Source organism: Phlebotomus papatasi, chromosome 1, assembly GCF_024763615.1.
Source record: "Phlebotomus papatasi isolate M1 chromosome 1, Ppap_2.1, whole genome shotgun sequence".
Lineage (NCBI taxonomy): Eukaryota > Metazoa > Arthropoda > Insecta > Diptera > Psychodidae > Phlebotomus > Phlebotomus papatasi.
Window position 1 is genome coordinate 90,748,605 of NC_077222.1, and position 18,603 is coordinate 90,767,207.

The 18,603-nt window shown below is 33.7% G+C and overlaps 3 protein-coding genes across 6 annotated transcripts in view; 2 read left to right on the top strand and 1 right to left on the bottom strand.

The window, feature by feature from the left end:
• The window catches only part of LOC129809654 (uncharacterized), a 37,483-nt gene extending 30,748 nt beyond the window's left edge, over nucleotides 1-6,735 (top strand). For both annotated transcript variants that reach the window (XM_055859652.1, XM_055859651.1), the window contains exons 6-7: nucleotides 3,615-4,099; nucleotides 4,356-6,735. In XM_055859652.1, the coding sequence (XP_055715627.1) occupies nucleotides 3,615-4,099; nucleotides 4,356-4,403 (533 nt within the window). In that variant the 3' untranslated portion in view covers nucleotides 4,404-6,735. The remainder of the gene's footprint in view (nucleotides 1-3,614; nucleotides 4,100-4,355) is intronic.
• The window catches only part of LOC129809694 (cdc42 homolog), a 155,826-nt gene that overhangs the window by 70,086 nt on the left and 67,137 nt on the right, over nucleotides 1-18,603 (top strand). The gene's annotated exons all lie outside the window — the stretch shown is intronic.
• Nucleotides 10,662-18,169, bottom strand: LOC129809691 (protein takeout-like). Its single transcript, XM_055859718.1, has 3 exons — nucleotides 18,006-18,169; nucleotides 17,538-17,942; nucleotides 10,662-11,047 (listed from the first exon to the last, which is right to left on the bottom strand). The coding sequence occupies exons 1-3, from the start codon at nucleotides 18,064-18,066 to the stop codon at nucleotides 10,767-10,769; spliced, it is 747 nt and encodes a 248-aa protein (XP_055715693.1). The 5' UTR covers nucleotides 18,067-18,169; the 3' UTR covers nucleotides 10,662-10,766.

Below are 18,603 nucleotides of genomic sequence, written 5' to 3' on the forward strand. Positions count from 1 at the left end.
CAAAGTCCCGGAACCCAAAATCCCGTAGGTTTAAATCCCGAATGGGCAAAATCTCAAAAAACCAAAATTCCAAAAGCCTAAATCTCGAACGGTCAAACTCCCGAACGCCAAAATGTCGAACGTCTAAGTCCCGAAGAGCCAAAATCCAGAAAAATTAAAATACCAAAAAACCAAAATCCCAAAGAGCCAAAATCGCGAGTGGTCAAAATCCCGGAAGCCAAAATCCCGAATGGCCATAATTTCAAAAAACCAAAATCTTGCCAATATTCCAAAAGCCTAAATCCCGAACTCCAAAATTCCGGAAGCCAATATCGAACGCCTAAATCCCGAGTGGTCAAAGTCCCGGAAGTCAAAATCTCAAATGCCAAAATCCCGAATGGCCAAAATCTTAAAAAATCAAAATCTCGAAAGCCAAAATTTCAAACGCGCCTAAATCCCGAAGAGCCAAAATTCCGAGAAGCTAAGATCCCGAAAGTCCAAATCCAAACAAGCCAAAATCCCAAATTGTCAAACTCCTGAAAGGGACGAAATTATACGGAGGATGTAGAATAATTTCCCAAAATACAGACAATTTCCCTTTGCCTCCAGCAAGCGCGGGTGAAATAGTGGGAGTAGCTATGACACTATGATTAATTCAGGATCTTGGCCTTCGGTATTTTATAGTTGTTTTGTGTTTTTGGTTTTTTCAGATTTTGACCCATTCGGGATTTCGACCTATATTCGGAATTTTTGGTTTTCGGGATTTTGGTTTTTTTCCGAGATTTTAACCTATTCGGGATTTCCCTTATTTTTTTATTTCTTTATTTTTGCGGCTATTAAAAGGTAGCCGGACTTTCCGGTGTCTTTGGGCCCGGTTGCCAATAAATAGTCTCTTAATTTTTACACTCCTCAAAATTTCCACCTTCCACCCTCCGGAGAACATTTTTCTCAAAAAATCTTTGCGTTTCAGACTATTTTTGAGAAATGTTGTCACGCTGTTTGTCCGCTTGTCCGTCTGGCTGTTGTCAAAGGCCAAACGGTAAGAGATAGAGACTTCGGATTTTCATGGGACCATAGGTCGATCCCCGATGACCCTTATTTCCCCCATCCCTCCCCTTCTCCTTCTTTTTTTAATTTTTGGATATTTTTTAGTGATTACCCAGGCGGACATTTAGTTCTTATGGCCTCTACACACTATTAGAAATTTCTTTAAAAAATGCCTTCTTAAAGAAAATTTCCCCAATCTTTGTAGGCAGAAATATCAAAATTTTTTTGAAGAAAGCCAATTTTTGACGAAAATTGCTTCTAGTCTGTAGAACTGTAAGACACAATTATACGAAAATACTGTTGAATCCTTCCTAAATCGGTTTTTCATGGTCAAATGTTAAAATAGCTGTAGAGAGTGTATTTCTCATCCGAATTGTATCATATTTTCGCTCGTTGGAAGGGTCTTGGAATTTCTGACAAGCTTGAACCGATTCCAATCGATTATGAACCGGTTCATAACCGATAAATATTTTTTATCCAAAATTCAATTATATTACTCCTAAGGTGTACATTTTGGGCAATGTTTTCAGTGATTTTTGAATCGGTTCAAATCGGTTGTGGACCGGTTATGAACCGATAAGTAATTTTTGTCCAAAAATCAATTTCATTACTCTTAAAATTATTTTGTGAGGTCTTTTGAGTGATTTGCGAATTAGTTCAAATGGGTTGAGAACCAGTACAGTAGACTCTCGCTCAATCGGCTCTTTTTCAATCGGGCGACAAACTTTGTTGACAAATTTCACGTTTAATTATGAAGCTAATTCGCTCAAATTCGCTATAGTTCTTCCTATTTTATCGTGATTCTTTATAATTGACCGCTTTTTGTGGAATTTACAAAGGCTTTGACACTCAATTCTATCGCTAAACCGGATGACATTTCGCCCCATATTCCCGATTGAGAGAGAGTCTACTGTAAATAGTAAAAAATGCGACAGTACTTTTGAGGGATAGCATCAAAGTCATGAGTTCGAGCATTCCGCAAGTCCTGGGAAGCTTTGCCGCTCCTTGTTTTTATAAAAATCCCAAAAGTTGTTAAAGAAGATTTTTTTTAACCTTTAGCGACAAGACAGTTTTCGCTGACCGAAAATCGGCAATAAAAATGAAACCAATAAACAAAACTTGTAAAACGTCTTAGATCTAACCTTCGAAAAGCCAACAGAGTCTGATTTGGTATATTTTTTTGTCTCTATTTTTTCTGACGATACCAATGATAGATAATTTTCACTGTGATGAAAAATATTATGTTTGATTATTGTAGTTTTCATTCCCAAAACGGTTTTGCTTAAAAAAAAAATTGGATGTTTAAAAATTAATTAAATCAATTTTCAATATGAGAATTTATGGCTCCTGCACACCTTTTAGATCAGGAAAATTTTATAATGTCGAAATTCATATTCCTTTCTTTCTCGAACGTTTTGCATATGTCTATCCCACTCTTTTGCACTCTTCTTCTTTTTTTAAACATCACACCAAATTAAATTTAATTCAGTAAATTTCGAGTCCAAAGACTAGAATAGACTTACGCAAATCTTCTTACTTAGAAAGGAAAGGACGCGAATTTTGCTTTCATGAAATTCTACCGATCTGAAAAGATGTGCCGGAGGCGTTAAAAAATTATTTTTTAGATTAAAAATTTACCATATAGCAAATAGCTTTAGAAATCCTAGATTCCTTCAATCTTCTACTTTGCAATTACGTATAAGGGGAAAATCACATTGACAATAAAATGCTCGCCGTATAGCCTCACCGTATTTCGATAATTTACGCATTTTTATTGCAATTCTTATGCAAATTTTCTATTACCGTATTACCTTATCTCATACTCGGTGGCACTATGTGAAAATAATATAAGAAAATTGAAGAAATAAAACGAAAATACGACAAACGGCGAGCCAAAAAACCGTAGAAGAAATTAATTGTACAGTTTTTTTTGTTCACCGTTTATTTAATTTTTGTTTTATTTCTTCAATTTTCTTATATTATTTTCACCTAGTGCCACCGAGTGTGAGATAAGGTAATACGGTAATCAAAAATTTGCATAAGAATTGTAATGAAAATGCGTAAATTAACGAAATACAGCGAGCATTTTACTGTCAATATGATTCTACGCTAAACATAAGCAAAAAAATAACTTTAGATAGTCAGGAAAAATTATTTTCTTTATGAGACACTGGTGTTCCAATCGTCTTTAAAGGATTAAACTCTTTCTATACTTTGAACTCTTTAAAATGTTACAGATTCACTGCAATAAATTCAATCATCCCATAATCCGTCATAAAAATTTTAACGACTCACAATTTGAATGTTTATCGTCAAACTATTGAACTCGTAAAAAATCTGCAATATTTGTGATTTTATCGCTGACAAATCTCCATTTAATTTTATGGTTCTCTCAAGAGAAACTTTCCTTGAAATTGACCACACAAATCAAATCAAATTTCTGTGAACTTGTCTGAGAATAGTCCAAGGATTTCTGACTAGATTGCATCTCCTTGGAATTGGGTTACATTTCCTGTCTTCCTTGTTGGGTTGTCGATCTCTCTGTTGGCGATCTCTGCAATGTTGGCTTTTTTTTCTTGTGGGTTCAGGTGGAGGCCGGATGATGAACAACTTCCCAGTGAATTCCGTGCAGCAGCAGCAGCAGCCGCAGGCTGCATTGCGCGGTCCGCCGCCTCTTGTGGCCAGCCATCATCCGCCGCAGCCTGGACAGCAGCAACCGGGATATCCGCCACAGCATCAGGCTCAGTATCAACAGCAGCCGGGACAGCCGAATAACTGCTATGGGCAACCGCAGCAGTACATGAATCACCATCAGATGCAGGCACAGGGGCAGCATGGGGCCTATGAGATGATGCATCCCAGCAAGAGGCCAAGGCTCTATCCGCCACCGGGACAGGCAGCTCCGCCGCCAGCGCAGCACAATCCCCATGCCCATCAGGGGTATCCGGGGATGATGGGTGGGCAACCGATGCAGCATCACCATCCCTACATGCATCATCACCAGGCGCCGGCGGCACAGCAACCGCCGCCCAATCCGCATCAGCAGCAGCAAGCACCACAAGCAGGCCAAGTGGTCAGAGGCAATTTTTCGTAATGTGTCCCCCCTCTTCCTTCCTTCTAAAAGTCCTCCTACTTTTCCTTTTATTTGTTTATTTGTTTTATTTTATGTTTTTTTTTTTATTTTAACAATCGTGGAACCATGAAGGGGGATTTGTGTGGTCTTTTTTTTTCCTGGAAAAAAAGATCACAAGAGTTTTTTTTTTAAATGTTTTTACAAAAATTTTCCTTCATGGTTACCATTCGACATTGTCTTTTTATTCTTTTTACAGCCAAGCGACAAATTTATCAAGAAAAAGGTACGTGTTCGATTTATTTGATCCTCTGTGCCCTTGTTCAAAAAACAAAAAAAAACTAATTTTATTATTATTGTATTGTCTCGTAATTTTTCGTATCACTTTGCCATTTTTTAATTTTTTTTAAGATAAAATAACGAAAAAGGAATTCTTGAAAAAAAAAAGAAATCACAACTTCTTGTACAACTTGTTTAGTCCTATTACACTTTTTTCTTTTGATCGACAAAAAAAAGAAGGTTCTTTTAAAAGAAAAATAATAATAAATAAACAAAAACTACAAATTTATTATTTACTATATTTATTTATTGCTATTTTAAAGAGAAAAAAATGAAGTGAAAACAAAAACATAAATCGTAAAATATTAAAAAAAGGCTAATTAAAAAATCAAGCATGAAAATTTGTCTATGATAAATATTTTTGTGTAATAATCTCTTGACAAAAAAATCACACAACACTCAGCAGAACGAAAAAAACGGATGGTTTTTCTTAAAAAAAAATAGCGCGAAATTATTTCTAGATTTTTTGTCTTTAAATATTAAAAAAAATAAAGAAAAAACGGTCCCGTGAGAAATTTTTACGCTATAAATAGAATGAAAAAAAAAAATACGGAACGAGATAAAAGAAAATTAGAAATGAAAAAAAATCACAAATTCACTTTATGAATGAATAAAGTTTTTTAAAAAACTTTGCTGCTTGCTTTTCGATAACTAAGTAAGATGATAAAGAAAAAAAATGAAATTTTTAATAATTAACTATAACTTTCAGTTTTAAGGATCAATTTTAGTTTATCGTTTCTCTTCTTTCTTTTCTTTTTACTTTTTTTTTTAAAAATTGAGAAAAATACAAAAATGAGATTAGTTCAATCTCAAAAGGCATTTTCTCAACAACAACAAAATATTGATGCATGTAATCATAATTAAAAAAAAAAGAATTATAAAAAAAGAAACACAAAAAATAATAATTAGATAATGGAAGATTTATATCAAAATGCAAGAAAGAAAAAAAAACATTACAAGTTTTGCAATATTTCTTAATCAAAAAAAGTAAATAAATAATTGAGGAAAAAACAAAAATGAAGATAGTTTAATGGAGAAAATTAGAAAACCAAAAAAATTCCACTTAAAATCTTTCAAAGAACACAATTTTATTTAGTTTTTCTCACCCAAAATCCAAACCCCTTCATCTTCGACTTTTTATTTTTCTTTTTTGAAAAAAAAAAACAAAATGAAGAAAAATAGTAATAATGAGAGAAGAAAAAAAATCACACAATTATCCTAAATAATGAATAATAAATGAGGAAAAAGAACAAATTAAACTAATAAATATTTAATAATAAGACAATTTTTTTTGAAGATGAACATTAAAATGCAAAAAAAGAGTATGCTGCTATTAAGAAAAAAAATGCGTAATCGTGAAACAATTTTTATCAAGAAGAAAAACTTCAATACCGCGACTTCTTTATTTTTTATCCTATCATTGCAGCATGAAAATAATACAAAAAATACCTTACGTAAATTTTAAAAAAAAGCAAAGGCGATTTTTCATTTTTTATTAAGTTTCAAAATTGATAAATTAAAAAAAAAATTAATTAAAAGAAAATGTGTTAAGGAGAAAGAGAAAAAAGAGAAGATAACAATTTTTAGGAGATTCTATAAATTTAGGTCCTACTTATTATAAAAGTAAATTAAATGAAATTTAAAAGAAGAAAAAATGGAAGGAATATTATCTAGAAAAAAAAATCACTGATCTGGATGATTTATTTGCCAAAATTTAGTTATTATATCGAACACCAAGAATTTGGAAGAAATTGCAGAAAACAACAAGTAAAAAAAAACTGCAGAAGAAAAATCTTGAGAAACGTGAAATTTTCTTCAGATAAAACAACAACAAAAAATTTATCTGCTTCCACAAATTACAAAAAAAAAGAAATCTTTATTATTCCTGCCTTTAATTTCACCCTAATCCCCCTCTACCTGACTCAGAAATTGATAACAAGAACAAAATAAATAAACCTCATAAATTACATTTTTTAAAAAAAAAAATGCAAAAAGAATAAAACAAAAATAAGAAACTCACGGAAAAATTAATTTTTTCGCAAATAAACTAAATAACAAAAAAAAACACGTTTTGATGTTTATAAATGGGAAAAAGTAATTTTTTTCTTTTAGTATTTGTACTACCTTCAGATGATGAAAAAAAAATTAGTGAAAAAAAAGTTTAAAACTGACGATGAAGAAAATGACGTGGAAATAAGAAAAAAAGAAGTGAAACAGAATACAATTATTTTGTGTATAATTTATGAAGAGATGAAAGAAATGAAGAAAACTTGCAATTAAAAATATATTACAAAAAAAAAGTTGCCTGAGTCTTATTTACGAACCGGAAAATTGGACTGGGGAAAAATTTGCGAACAAGATGAGGAACTCGCACTGATTGAATGGGAAGTTTAGACGATTCATGAAAGTGGACTATTTGTCTCTCGTTTCTCTTCGGTAATCTTCTGTTTCTCAGTTTGAGGTTATATGTGACATAACCTCGAAAAGGAATGTAACCTTAGAGAAGGATATATCCGTACAGTGTATAATTATGTTACTGCTCTAATAAGGGCAGAATCACATTGACAGTAAAATGCTCACCGTATTACGTTCATTTACGCATTTTCATTGCAATTCTTACGCAAATTTTCGATTACCGTATTACCTTATCTCATACTCTCAAAATTCGATAAACGGTGAGCAAATAAACTGTAAGAGAAATTAATCGTACAGTTTTTTTGCTCACCGTTTGTCGTATTTTCGTCTTATTTCTTCAATTTTCTTATATTATTTTCACCTAGTGCCACCGAGTATGAGATAAGGTAATACGCTAATGGAAAATTTGCGTAAGAATTGTAATGAAAATGCGTAAATTAACGAAATACGGTGAGGCTACGGCGAGTCAATAATCTACAATCCTTATTTGGGAGTTTAGCAAATATCCTGGAAATCTTTTAGTCAACCAGGATCAGATGTGCTTATGAGGTTATGTATTTACTTAACCAGGACTACAAACCAATTGCTGGTCCTGGCCTGATATTGGACCTGTCGACAGTCGAGCCCGTTACGCGCCACTGTTCTGTAATTCCGCATCCCTAAATAGGCTAGCGTACTGGGTCCACACTGTCGGTCCATTAGATATTGGGTCGGCCTCGTTTCCTCGAAGTATAGAGTCCGCCCCTAAAGATTTTCCAGGCTGGGTCGTCCTTATCCTTGTGAACCAGCCCACCGGAGCCTATTGAGGCGTATTTGCTAGACGAATCACTTCTCGGTAGTTCTCACGTACCTCATGGTTGTATAGGCTCCGGAATTGTGCCTCCTCACATACAGGTCTAAAAAACCGTTGTAGAATCCTCCTCAACGTGACTAAGAGTTTGCAATTCTGAGGGCCAATTTTTGACCCTCAGAATTTTGGAGTTTCAAAAATTAGTCGTCTGTTTACTGAGGACCGACAAATACTCACATGGAAGAAAGATCTGAAAGACCCTTTCGCATCGGCCAATCGTTCTTCTCATGTCGACGTTTACTCGACAGATCTTGGGGTCTGTCGCCGAAAATTACACTATGGATGTATCAAGCCATAGTTAAACCACTGATCACATATAGAGCTGTAGTATAGTGACCATGAGGCGAATATAAAAATTCGGCTCTTGTGTTACAGCGGCTTCAGAGATTGGCCTGCATTGCAACCACAGGATCAATCCGTACAACTCCTACCGCTACGCTGCAGGTCTTGTTAAGCTTGCCTCCGGTTCCGCTTTATATAAAGGCTGAGACAGGTAAGACAGCACTAAGAATGCGTTCAGCAGGAACGTGGAAGATCGGGTGCCACCCAGTGGGACATGTTAGAATCATGGATTTATTGGCAAGAAGGCACCCTGACCTTCTAATGAGGGATGATTTCCACTTTGAGGAAATACTGCCTCAAAAGAATGTAAAAACAATACTACACACGAGACCTGAGTAAAGAGATTGGGAAGGGAACATCACTGAACCAGATACGGTGGCGCTCTTTACCGACGGTTCACGACTAGAAGGCCGGGTATATTTGTCCGGAACTCGGATTTGGCGGGTCTGTTCCACTCGGTTGGTATACTACTGTATTCCAGGCTGAGTTCACAGCAAACCTGGGGAATCAGTGGCGCAATAGGCAAGACCGTTGGCACTTGGGCGGATCGAGTCCCCGGCTCAACTTACTGTTGTGAGTTCGAGTCCCTCCCGGTGCAAAGATCTGAATGTCTAATTTAGGCAATTTTCATATGTTAATAACGTAATATAATGCACCGCCTACGCCCGACAACTCCGGGAGCATGGAAGAAGCATCCACAATGCGGGGAAGGGCTCCTGGTCGGTCTACAAACGGACTAGCAGATTCTTCTAATACGGGATATGGACATTGTGAAAATGACTACCTTTGTAATTTTCGGAGGGAAGCTCCGTCCGGACACGGCAACACAATCTGTGGAGTCTTCAACCCTAAGATAAAAAAACTCACTCTTCTACCAGAGCTTCGACACGCTCCGTGTCTTCCTCAGTGGTCGAGTGATGTCAAAGATCACTGGGTTTCGTTATTTGGGGGATCAGGAGACAGTTGTCTCCTGATGATTGAAGAGTGTCTGGTGCTGTGTCTCCGAGATCTTTGTGTGAGCACCCTGGAACCCTCCCGCCAAGTCTGTATGATCTCCCAAATAACGAAACCCAGTGATCTTTGACATCACTCCACCACTGAGGAAGACACGGAGCGTGTCGAAAGCTCTGGTAGAAGAGTGAGTTTTTTTATCTTAGGGTTGAAGACTCCACAGATTGTGTTGCCGCGTCCGGACGGAGCTTCCCTCCGAAAATTTCCACTGAGGCTGAACGGCAATTTCCCCCACGATACCTTTGTAATGAATATATCTCGATACGATTAATAATAATAATTGGGATTCCAAGCCTGATTGAGTCTGACGTTTCTGACAGGAAAATTAACACATTCTCAGACAGCAGAGCTGCTTTACTTTCCATTTCAAGAAAGAACTCTCGCTATTCACTAGTACTCGAGTGCAGGAAAATGTTAGAAGCGGTCTCACTTAGCCATGAGATCGGTTTACTTTGGGTGCCCGGGCATTGTGGTATTGCGGGTAATGAAAAGACAGATCGGCTTGCGGTGGTAGGAGCGAAGACCGAATTCATCGGTCTTCGCGGTCTTGCTTACACAACACCAAGCGATCTGGGCAGCTATAGGTAACTGTCGCATATCCAAACTGTTCATGTCACTTGGGAAGGTGACTGATGACTGAGTCAGAAAAACCACCCAATTAAATCACATCAAAGCCACAATTACAAAAAGAAAATTAAGAAAAGTAGCAAGAAAATTAATTATCTATTAGTTAAAACCTTCCCAAGTGATTACTGCTGGTGATGATCCTCTATTTTTCCAAAAATAACCAACTTCAGGAAATCAAAAAACATAGTCTAGTCGACCACTGAAGAAGGTCCACATCCGTACCGAAAGCTCTGGGCAAGACAGAAAATTTGTTTTTCTTGAGGTGAAATAAATTTCCACTGGCGATTACCGGAGGTGTCCCCGTAGAATATCCATCACGCCAACTTATTATCCAACAATTTTATCGACACTTTTACAATTTATATGAAAAATCTGCAATATTTCTACGCCACTTACGCTGTTTTACCTGGCTGACTTTAGTCTTTAGTCAGTAATATTCGAATTATTTGATAAGTAAGCAATAATTAAAATAAGATCTGAGAAAAAAATATTCTAGTCAAAGAAAAAATAATATAAATATTTTATTGATCATCTCAATTTTAATTGACCTACAAATTACGAGAAAAATTCTAATTTACTGACCAAAAATGTAGACATGAAAATCGTAGGTGATAAGCGAAAAACAAATTATCCGTTACTACGTGTAGTGTCATGTAAAGCTTATTGTACTTTACCATGATAAGGCTTTGCCTTACCGCGTGTGGAAATCGTGGAAGCTGCTCGGTCATATAATATGAATATTCAGTGACTAATGGACAGGCGGAGTGATCTTGAAAGCTCCGGCACATTTCCTCCGCTGGAAAAGCTAAAAACGTGTCCCAGAGAAAAGTCATCTGTGAGATGTTCGTGAAGATAATGGATGGGTCATTAGTGCGAGGCAAATCACCAGCAATTTATCCTCTCGACGTGTCATCAGACTGACCCACAATTACTCCCTTCCCTCCCTTCCCTTTTCATCAACCAAGAAAAACACCAAGCATCTTCCAAAAAAATTCGGTATATTCTCTCACAGCACTAACAAGACATTTAATAGAAAAATAACAAAAAAATAAATAGTTTATAGCTTCAGGAGGCTCAATCTGGAGATCATTCACCGCCCTGCTTAAATACTGAGTGATAGGGTAAGGCGGCAAAGACATTGTTGAAGAGAGCTTGAATAATTTTGCTAAAAGCATCCTCAATCACTTTCTGCAATTCCCCAAAGATTTCCTTCCAGTTCTCATTGAGAAATTCATTTGTGGTGGGACCGAGTGTTGGATCCCCATTGAAGAGATTCCCCAGGTAGATCCAGGCACGTGTTGTCTTGAATGTCAACTTTAGATTATCCGTTTGCAGGTAATCCTTTCCGTTCTTTGTGATCTTCTTTCCTGTTAATTACAAAAGTAGGAGGGAATTAGTAAAAAAAAAACTTGTCACGAAGTTGACTTGGAAACGCGTTGAAAGTGAACTTGGGAGCAACTTTTAGTTAAAATCGTGTTCCGGTAATTCTTGAATTACAGCTGTTAATGGATGTTAAAGTTATATTGTCCAGAGAAGAGAGCAATTCATTAAACTTTTGGTAATTGCTCAGAAACTTTCCTATTAGATTACTTCTTGAGATTAATCCATGAAAGCTACTCTCACAAAATTGAGAGAATTAGGAAACTTACTCGTTACACTCCCACCTCCCAAAGATATATCAAAAGCTTTGGGTATTCCTCGGAAAAGCTTCAATCAATTCCAAACTTTACGTTCTCTAAATGATTATCTTATCGGATTTCCCATGAAAATTTCTACAAAATTCTCAAAGAGATAATGAGGGTACAATTCAAATTGTAGGTGAGAATAAGTCCCATACAAAACGCAAAAAAATATCATGACGATGCAGTTTCCTTTCCTAATCATGATATTGACGAATATTTTCATTTTCAAAATTATAGACTCATTATTTCTGTGGCAATTCAAATGCTGAATATTTTGTAGAAAGGTAAATAGAAAGATATTTTTTGTGATTGAGAATTTTCAGACAATTGCATTTCGTGACTTTTATCTCAATGCAAGTTTTAAAAGAGATTTCCAAGTGTGTCAAGAATTCTTAGAGGAACTGCTGTATTGAAATTTTGACCTAGAATTAGTTAACGGCATGTCTTCAAGGCGATGCACTATCCATATTTGTCCAAAAGTAGCAGAAATCCGCTTGATATCTGTTCTGAATTCCAATTTTATTGCATTTAATATTATATATCGAAGTAATCACATTGAGACTTTTGAGATATTAGAGGAAAGAGAGGAAATATTGTAAAGATAACATTTTCTAACATGTATCTTTTCGTAATTCGTTTTTTAATATTTCCTCATTTTTACCTTATTACCTTAATTACTTAATCATTACTATTCTTTAATTAATTTAAAAATCTTAAAAATGGTTAATGAATTCATTGGACCTGATACGGTATTCACTGGTAAAAATGAAAGGATCAAATTGATCAAAATTTGATCCTTTTGCAAAGGATGGATCAAATTGACATGTTCTATTATGATAAATGTGCATTCGAAGTTCGAAATTTGATCCATCCTTTGTAAAAGGATCAAATTTGGATCATTTTGATCATTTTATTTTTACCAGTGTTTCGAAAAAGAGGTTATAATGATAAATATGGTTATGTTGATCCTAACCTAAAATATTTCCGGATGATTTGAATGCAAAATTACGCTTAAAATCCTGATTTTTTCCCAACTTATGAAATTTGAAAGACAAATAAAACAATTAAGTTGACTTTTATAGGGATATCAAGCCTTCTATCTTTTGAAAAATTTTTCAAATTTCCAATCAAGCAAGATTTTTTGGGAAAATCTTAAATTAGGATTGAATATTAACACTAAACCTATCAATGCCGGTCAAATTGACCAGTTTAAAACTTTTGAAAATTAACACATATTTAAACGGTACAATGTCGCTATCAAACTTTATGAATTTATTAAAATATGCATGTAATATAGGATAAGTGTGCCAAATTCCGGCCAGCTTGCAATTTCGGCCACTTTTTTTGTTCCACGAATTTCCATGAACTTTTAGATTTTACGTATACTCTAGAGATTCTACAATGCAAAAGAATAACAAAAAATGTAGCTTCGACAAACAAGATGATGTGAAAAAGATATTAGAAGAATTCCCGAAGGGCAAGGAACTATGAGAATAAAGGTGGCCGAAATAGGTCACCAAAGCTATGTCTATATTTTTATTCATTTTAAAATGTATTAAGAATGATTTTAGAGTAAATAAAGACGGTAAACTCTTTACAAGGTTCCAAGCAACACTCTTTAAGAAGAAAGAAAAAAAATCAATTTGAATTTAAAATATTACATTTCAAACTTGAGACTCTGATGCTTGCATACAACTATGCCGAAATTTGGCACATTTACCCTATTTGTAATTTTTTAAATAATCTTGTTATCTCTTTTCCAAAAAAAAAAACAAAATGTTGAGTATCCTACCTGACCGAGCGCGCTAGGAAAAACCACTGAAAACGGTCGGTAGGTTTAATATTACAAGCATATGGTCAATTAGATTAAAAAAAAACAAATATTCCTTGTTTGAGGAACAGGGTTGAATTTCGGTTGAAAAAAACTATCTAAAAAGGTTTTAAAGGTTAAACGTTTGCAATCTAAGTTTGATACAGTTTTGTTGCGAAAATGAGACTCAAATGCTGAGCATCCTCCCAAGTTTTCAAAATTTAAAAATAAAATTTTATAACGGATTTATAATATTTTTCAAAATATTTCCTGATTTTTGAGGTTAGATAGAATATTACTTCACATCTAAAACAAGAAGAAAAAACAATCCAAAAAATTAAAAAAAAAGAAAATTATGAAAAAGAAAATTATAATCTCTTGAAAGACTTGTTTTAGACCTCTCTTATAATATTTTAATCAAAAAATGTTGTGAATACGTTTTAAATTTTTGGGGTTAAGCCTAACATAACCTAGAACTTTTGAAATAATTTACTTGTTAAGCAGAAAAATAATATTCATTGTATAATTTTAATCTTGTCTTAGATAAAATAGCCGTATGGAATACTTTCACCCCTTTCACCATATTAATCCTCTATCTGGTAAGACCGTCTCAAGACGGTCATCATAAAAGTCACATTTATTGCAATTACAAAGTTTCTATTCATTTAAAATTGCTTTTATTTATTTAACTTTAATCCTACTGATATTTCTTCTGAAAGTAAATGTTATTAAATGTTGTAAATGTAAATTTAAATAAAGTAAAAGTGTGTTTTCGATGCATGCCTTGACACGTGGTAACTATTAGAGGGTTATAATACGCATAGTTTTTTCAGTCCTTTTTAAAGACTTTCTTTTTGCCAAAAAAGATTTCAAAAAAGATTACCACGAAACTTAACAAACCCTTAATCGTAAAGAAAATCTCATAAATCAGTGTTAGAAATCAATATAATAGATAAAAGGTTATGTTTAAATTCCGGTCCGTATTTGAATGAATAACCTCAAAGTCATATAACTCATTGAATTATATATATTTTGTTCTTAATTAGCATAACAAAGCATTTTTGAATGAATTTGAAATTGAAACTAGGTTGAATTTGCCCTTTGAGTCACATAAATAATTTATTATTACCATTTTACAGGAAATTATTTTTGCATATAGGGCTTTTGAGGTTAAAAGCGCAACTTTTTTTTTCGTAGGAAATTGAAATTACTAAAGATTAAATAATTTTGCATCTCTAAAGTCTTCTTAGCAATAAGATTTTGTCAGTTTGTCTTACAAAAAGACAGAAATTACAGATAAATAGAAGACTAATATGCCACTAGAGATGCTCCATTATTTTTAGGTTAAGCCGAACATAACCTGTATTTCAAGACAGCCTTCCATTCAAATAAAAGAATTAGGCGCTAATTACTCTTAAGGACCAAATTGCTCTACTTAATTCTATTTATTATAATAAACAATTTTCATGAAATTAAAAGATAATCTAATGCCATACATTCCTTTAGTAAAAAAGTGGTCAAAATTCCTAAAAATCTTGAAAGATTCACATTAAGGGGTTATATCTGGTCGAACGCCTAAAATCAAAGGGTTTTTGTGAATTTGCTAATGAACCGATCAATATGGAATTTTTAGGGGTTATTTTATTACATCATGAGAAATACAAAAATATTTCTTATTTAACCCTTTAAGGACGAATGAGACACCGGTTTCCCAAAAATAAAAACCAATTTTTTCGGACTATTTATAGGACAAAATAACTTTTTTTGTCAAAAAAATTGTTTTGTTTTTGAAACACCGGTATCCCACTCATCCTTACAGAGTTAAAATTTGAATAGAGAAAGACTTTCAGGCTTCGCACACACTCTGGCTATGAACGCTTCATATTTCTCCCACATTTCGGTGTCTTGGAAAATTATTCTAAACATTTTTTTCCATATAATTTCATCCCTTTCAGGATTTTGAAAATTCGGGATTTTGGCCTTTTCGGGATTTTGGCTTTCGTGATTTTGTCTGCCACGGGGGTATAATATGAAGTGTTCTAAGGCAGAGTGTGTACGAAGCTTGAAAGCTTTCCCGTGTATTTAATTGCGTGGACGAGGGTGGTTTTTAAGCGTTTTGCGGATAGCAGTAGAAATCGAATAATTTTTATCCGATTGGTTTAAATTTTTTAAATTAGCTACCTAAAATAATAATTAAGAAATATTGATTGTTGCGACTTTAGAAGCAATTTGAAAAAAGAAAAATTATTTTTAGACTAAAAAAATGACTTTATATATTTAGAAAACACGTAGTAATTCTTTATCAATCTTAATAGTCTATCTTAGCAGCTACCCTGCAACTTGAGGTTAAACGGATAGAAATTATCCGATTTCTGCTATTAGTCGCGATTAAAAACGTATTTTCTTGAAGAAAACTTTTTAAGATTGGCAATGTCTAGAAAACACATGGCTTTTCGTTCGACGTGCTTCAAAAAATCGTTGTTTTTGGACAATTAAAAATTATTTTCAGCAATGGATCTTATCCTACATAATTTCTGACGCCTTTTCAAGTTATTTAAGTAAAAACAATAAAAAAAGGCTAACAAAAAAATTTTACATGAATGTAACCCCTTAAAAGGGGTAATGTTTGCCAAAGACAGAGAAACGACTGTCAGAGAACTTTCAGAGACCTTTCTGATTTTCAGATAATAATAATAATAATAATGCTGGCACAACAATTCATGAAGGAACAAGGCCTATTTTTTCTTGTACGGAATGAGGTTGTCAGTCCCATTTCCGTGGATTTTCAGATTTTCAGATACCTTTTAAAAAAAAAACATTTTATTTGATGGACAAAATTTCTTACAGAGTATATATTCATCTGAAATCAAAAAAAAATAAATATTTCCTCTTAGCTGATGAATTAAACTCGTACCTAAACAGTACATTTTTTTAAAAGCAAAATTTGGATTTTTGAGAGAGTTTTCTACAAAAAATATTCCCTCTGTCCCGAAATAAATCGTACATTCTTTCATATAAAATGTACTAGCAAAAACGTACGGCTTATTTCGGGACAGAGCGAGTACCATTTTTGGTGTATTTTATATCATATTCTGTCTTAAAAAATTCCACCGTACGAATTTAACTCATCAGTTAACAGGAATTATTAGTTTTTCGACGTCAGAAGAATATAGTCTGAGAAATCTTATACACCGCAAGTATTTTGCAAAAAACGTCTCCAAAAATCCGATCCCAAAGACTGAATTTTTAAAATTTTGAAATGAAATCTTCAGGAAAAATAAATTAAAATGTTGCACTCTTATATGCTTAAGAGCTCGATTTTTTTTATTATGTCGGAAAAAATGTAAGAAAGTTTATGTTGTTTTTTTTAGTCTACATGATTCACATAATCCCTTAAAGCATTATGCTCGATATAAATTAATGATAAGATTAATAACACTCCTTAAAATGCTAAAATTCAAATGACGGTTTAAAATATCATGAAACCATTCTTTTTTAGAAATTCAGACAAAAATACTAATGATAGTAACTTAATAATTTGTTCATAAATTGATAAATATTGCCAATGAGCTTTATACTCATCAGAATAAAAGCTCACATTAATTCTCTGTTCAATTTTTTTTCTTTCTATAACATTAAAAAATATATATGTCATCAAAAATGCTTATATAATATCGGTATATGAATGAAACATAAAAATTTCTCAAATCCACTGAAAGTTTCCATGGATTTATTGCTTGAACTTATGCATAATTTCCTCAGTTTATTGCTTCAAGTTCAAGATTGTTTTTGATCACTTTTTCTTGTGTAATAGTTCAACATAAATTCATGAAGTTTTTGAATTTAATGTGAGGTTGATTAATGATAAATTTCTATAAATGAAATTTTCAAAAGTCATTAAAAGGGCGAAAAATAAGAATTTCCTTAATAAATTCTAGATAAAGTTTAAAAAAATAAAATTTATCTATTTATCGTAAATTTTAGGAAAAATAAACAATTGAGTAAAACCCTACGCATCTTCTTACCCAAAGTGCTCAATACAAAGAGAAGAAATTGTTTTAATATCAAGTGATTATTCAAGATTTTTTTCAAGTCACTTTTCTGCAGAAAATTAATTATAGTGAAAAACCTTGTTCATTTAGCTTTCATTTATCACAGACGATTTTTTTCTTCTTACTTCAAATGCTAAAACCGCAAAACGTTTTAAAGATAAATGTTCTAAAAGTGATAAGGTCAAGTCATGGTCGTACTATCATTTGCACTTTTCAATATTTAAATTTTCCCATCACAAAGTTGCATTTTTAAGGATTATTGATCTATTTAAAACACTTTCCACTGTTCACATAAGAAATTAATTTTGCTTGCCTGTGAGACGTATCTTAACGTCGACATTCTCAAGGGTGAGATTGCTGTCTCCTTTGCCCTGAACGGGAAGGATAAGGACGCGTCCGTTGATGGTGTAAGGGCCAATAAGGGCAACTTTTGGTGTATTGAGATCTAGCTCAATTTCTTGATCAACTGTATTCTTGAAACCTGAGATTCTCGTCACAGTGGCATTATTGAGGCCGTAGAATTTAACATTTTTGAACTGAAGATCAATATTGACCGGACTGTTGCCTCCTTGGACAATGCTCATGGATGGTACATTGATGGGATCAAATTGGAGAAGCTTGATGGATGGAATACCCTCAGGACGATTTTTTAGAACCCAATTTGTTCTCTCAATAATGCAATCATGCTCCTCATAGTTGCACTTTGGTATTTCACTGGCTGCAAAGATATCAGGAATTTTCAGTGGATCACTCTAACGGTGGATTCTAGGGGAAAACTCACGCAATTTCGCCGCAGAAGCCACGAAACTGAAGAGAACAACACAACACACCGACTTGAACATTTTCCTACGCGATCACTGCACTATCCAAGTTACGGGCAACTAATGGTAGCTGATCTTGAGCTCTGTCCACATTTATATAAGTACACACCGGAGTATCTCGCGCAAAGTGCCCGTGCTCAAGGAGAGCCTCTTGAGCTGGACGTATTGAATAAAAAATGATTTTTGTGCGAAGTCAACGTGAATGGTGATATCGGGCATCAATCTCACTCTTATTCTTCCCAAAACTATTCAGATAATCGATTTATTGATCAAATCTCAAAATGATAGGACAAAAATCCAAATTATAAGAAGAAAATTTCAATTTCATTTTCAGAGTAAAGATTCTCATAGAAAAAATGAGGGTAAGATTTAAATTTCAGGTGAAAATAAATTATACAGAGGAATTGGGAAGAGATAAAATATCCATAATTTATTCAATCACGAAATTTGTCGAATATTATCAATTGAAAATTATAGATTTATTAAATCTAAAAAGGTAATTGAAATGATGAATATGCCATCAAACTCATTGAAATCCAATTAATATTTAATTAAATT

Bases quoted from the DNA above. Each gene is read 5' to 3' on its own strand.
- LOC129809691 (XM_055859718.1), bottom strand. From the start codon at position 18,066: ATGTTCAAGTCGGTGTGTTGTGTTGTTCTCTTCAGTTTCGTGGCTTCT. The intron at 17,943-18,005 runs GTGAGTTTTCCC...ATATCTTTGCAG, and splicing joins GGCTTCTGCGGCGAAATTGC to CCAGTGAAATACCAAAGTGC. The intron at 11,048-17,537 runs GCAAGCAAAATT...TGTAATTAACAG, and splicing joins CGTTAAGATACGTCTCACAG to GAAAGAAGATCACAAAGAAC.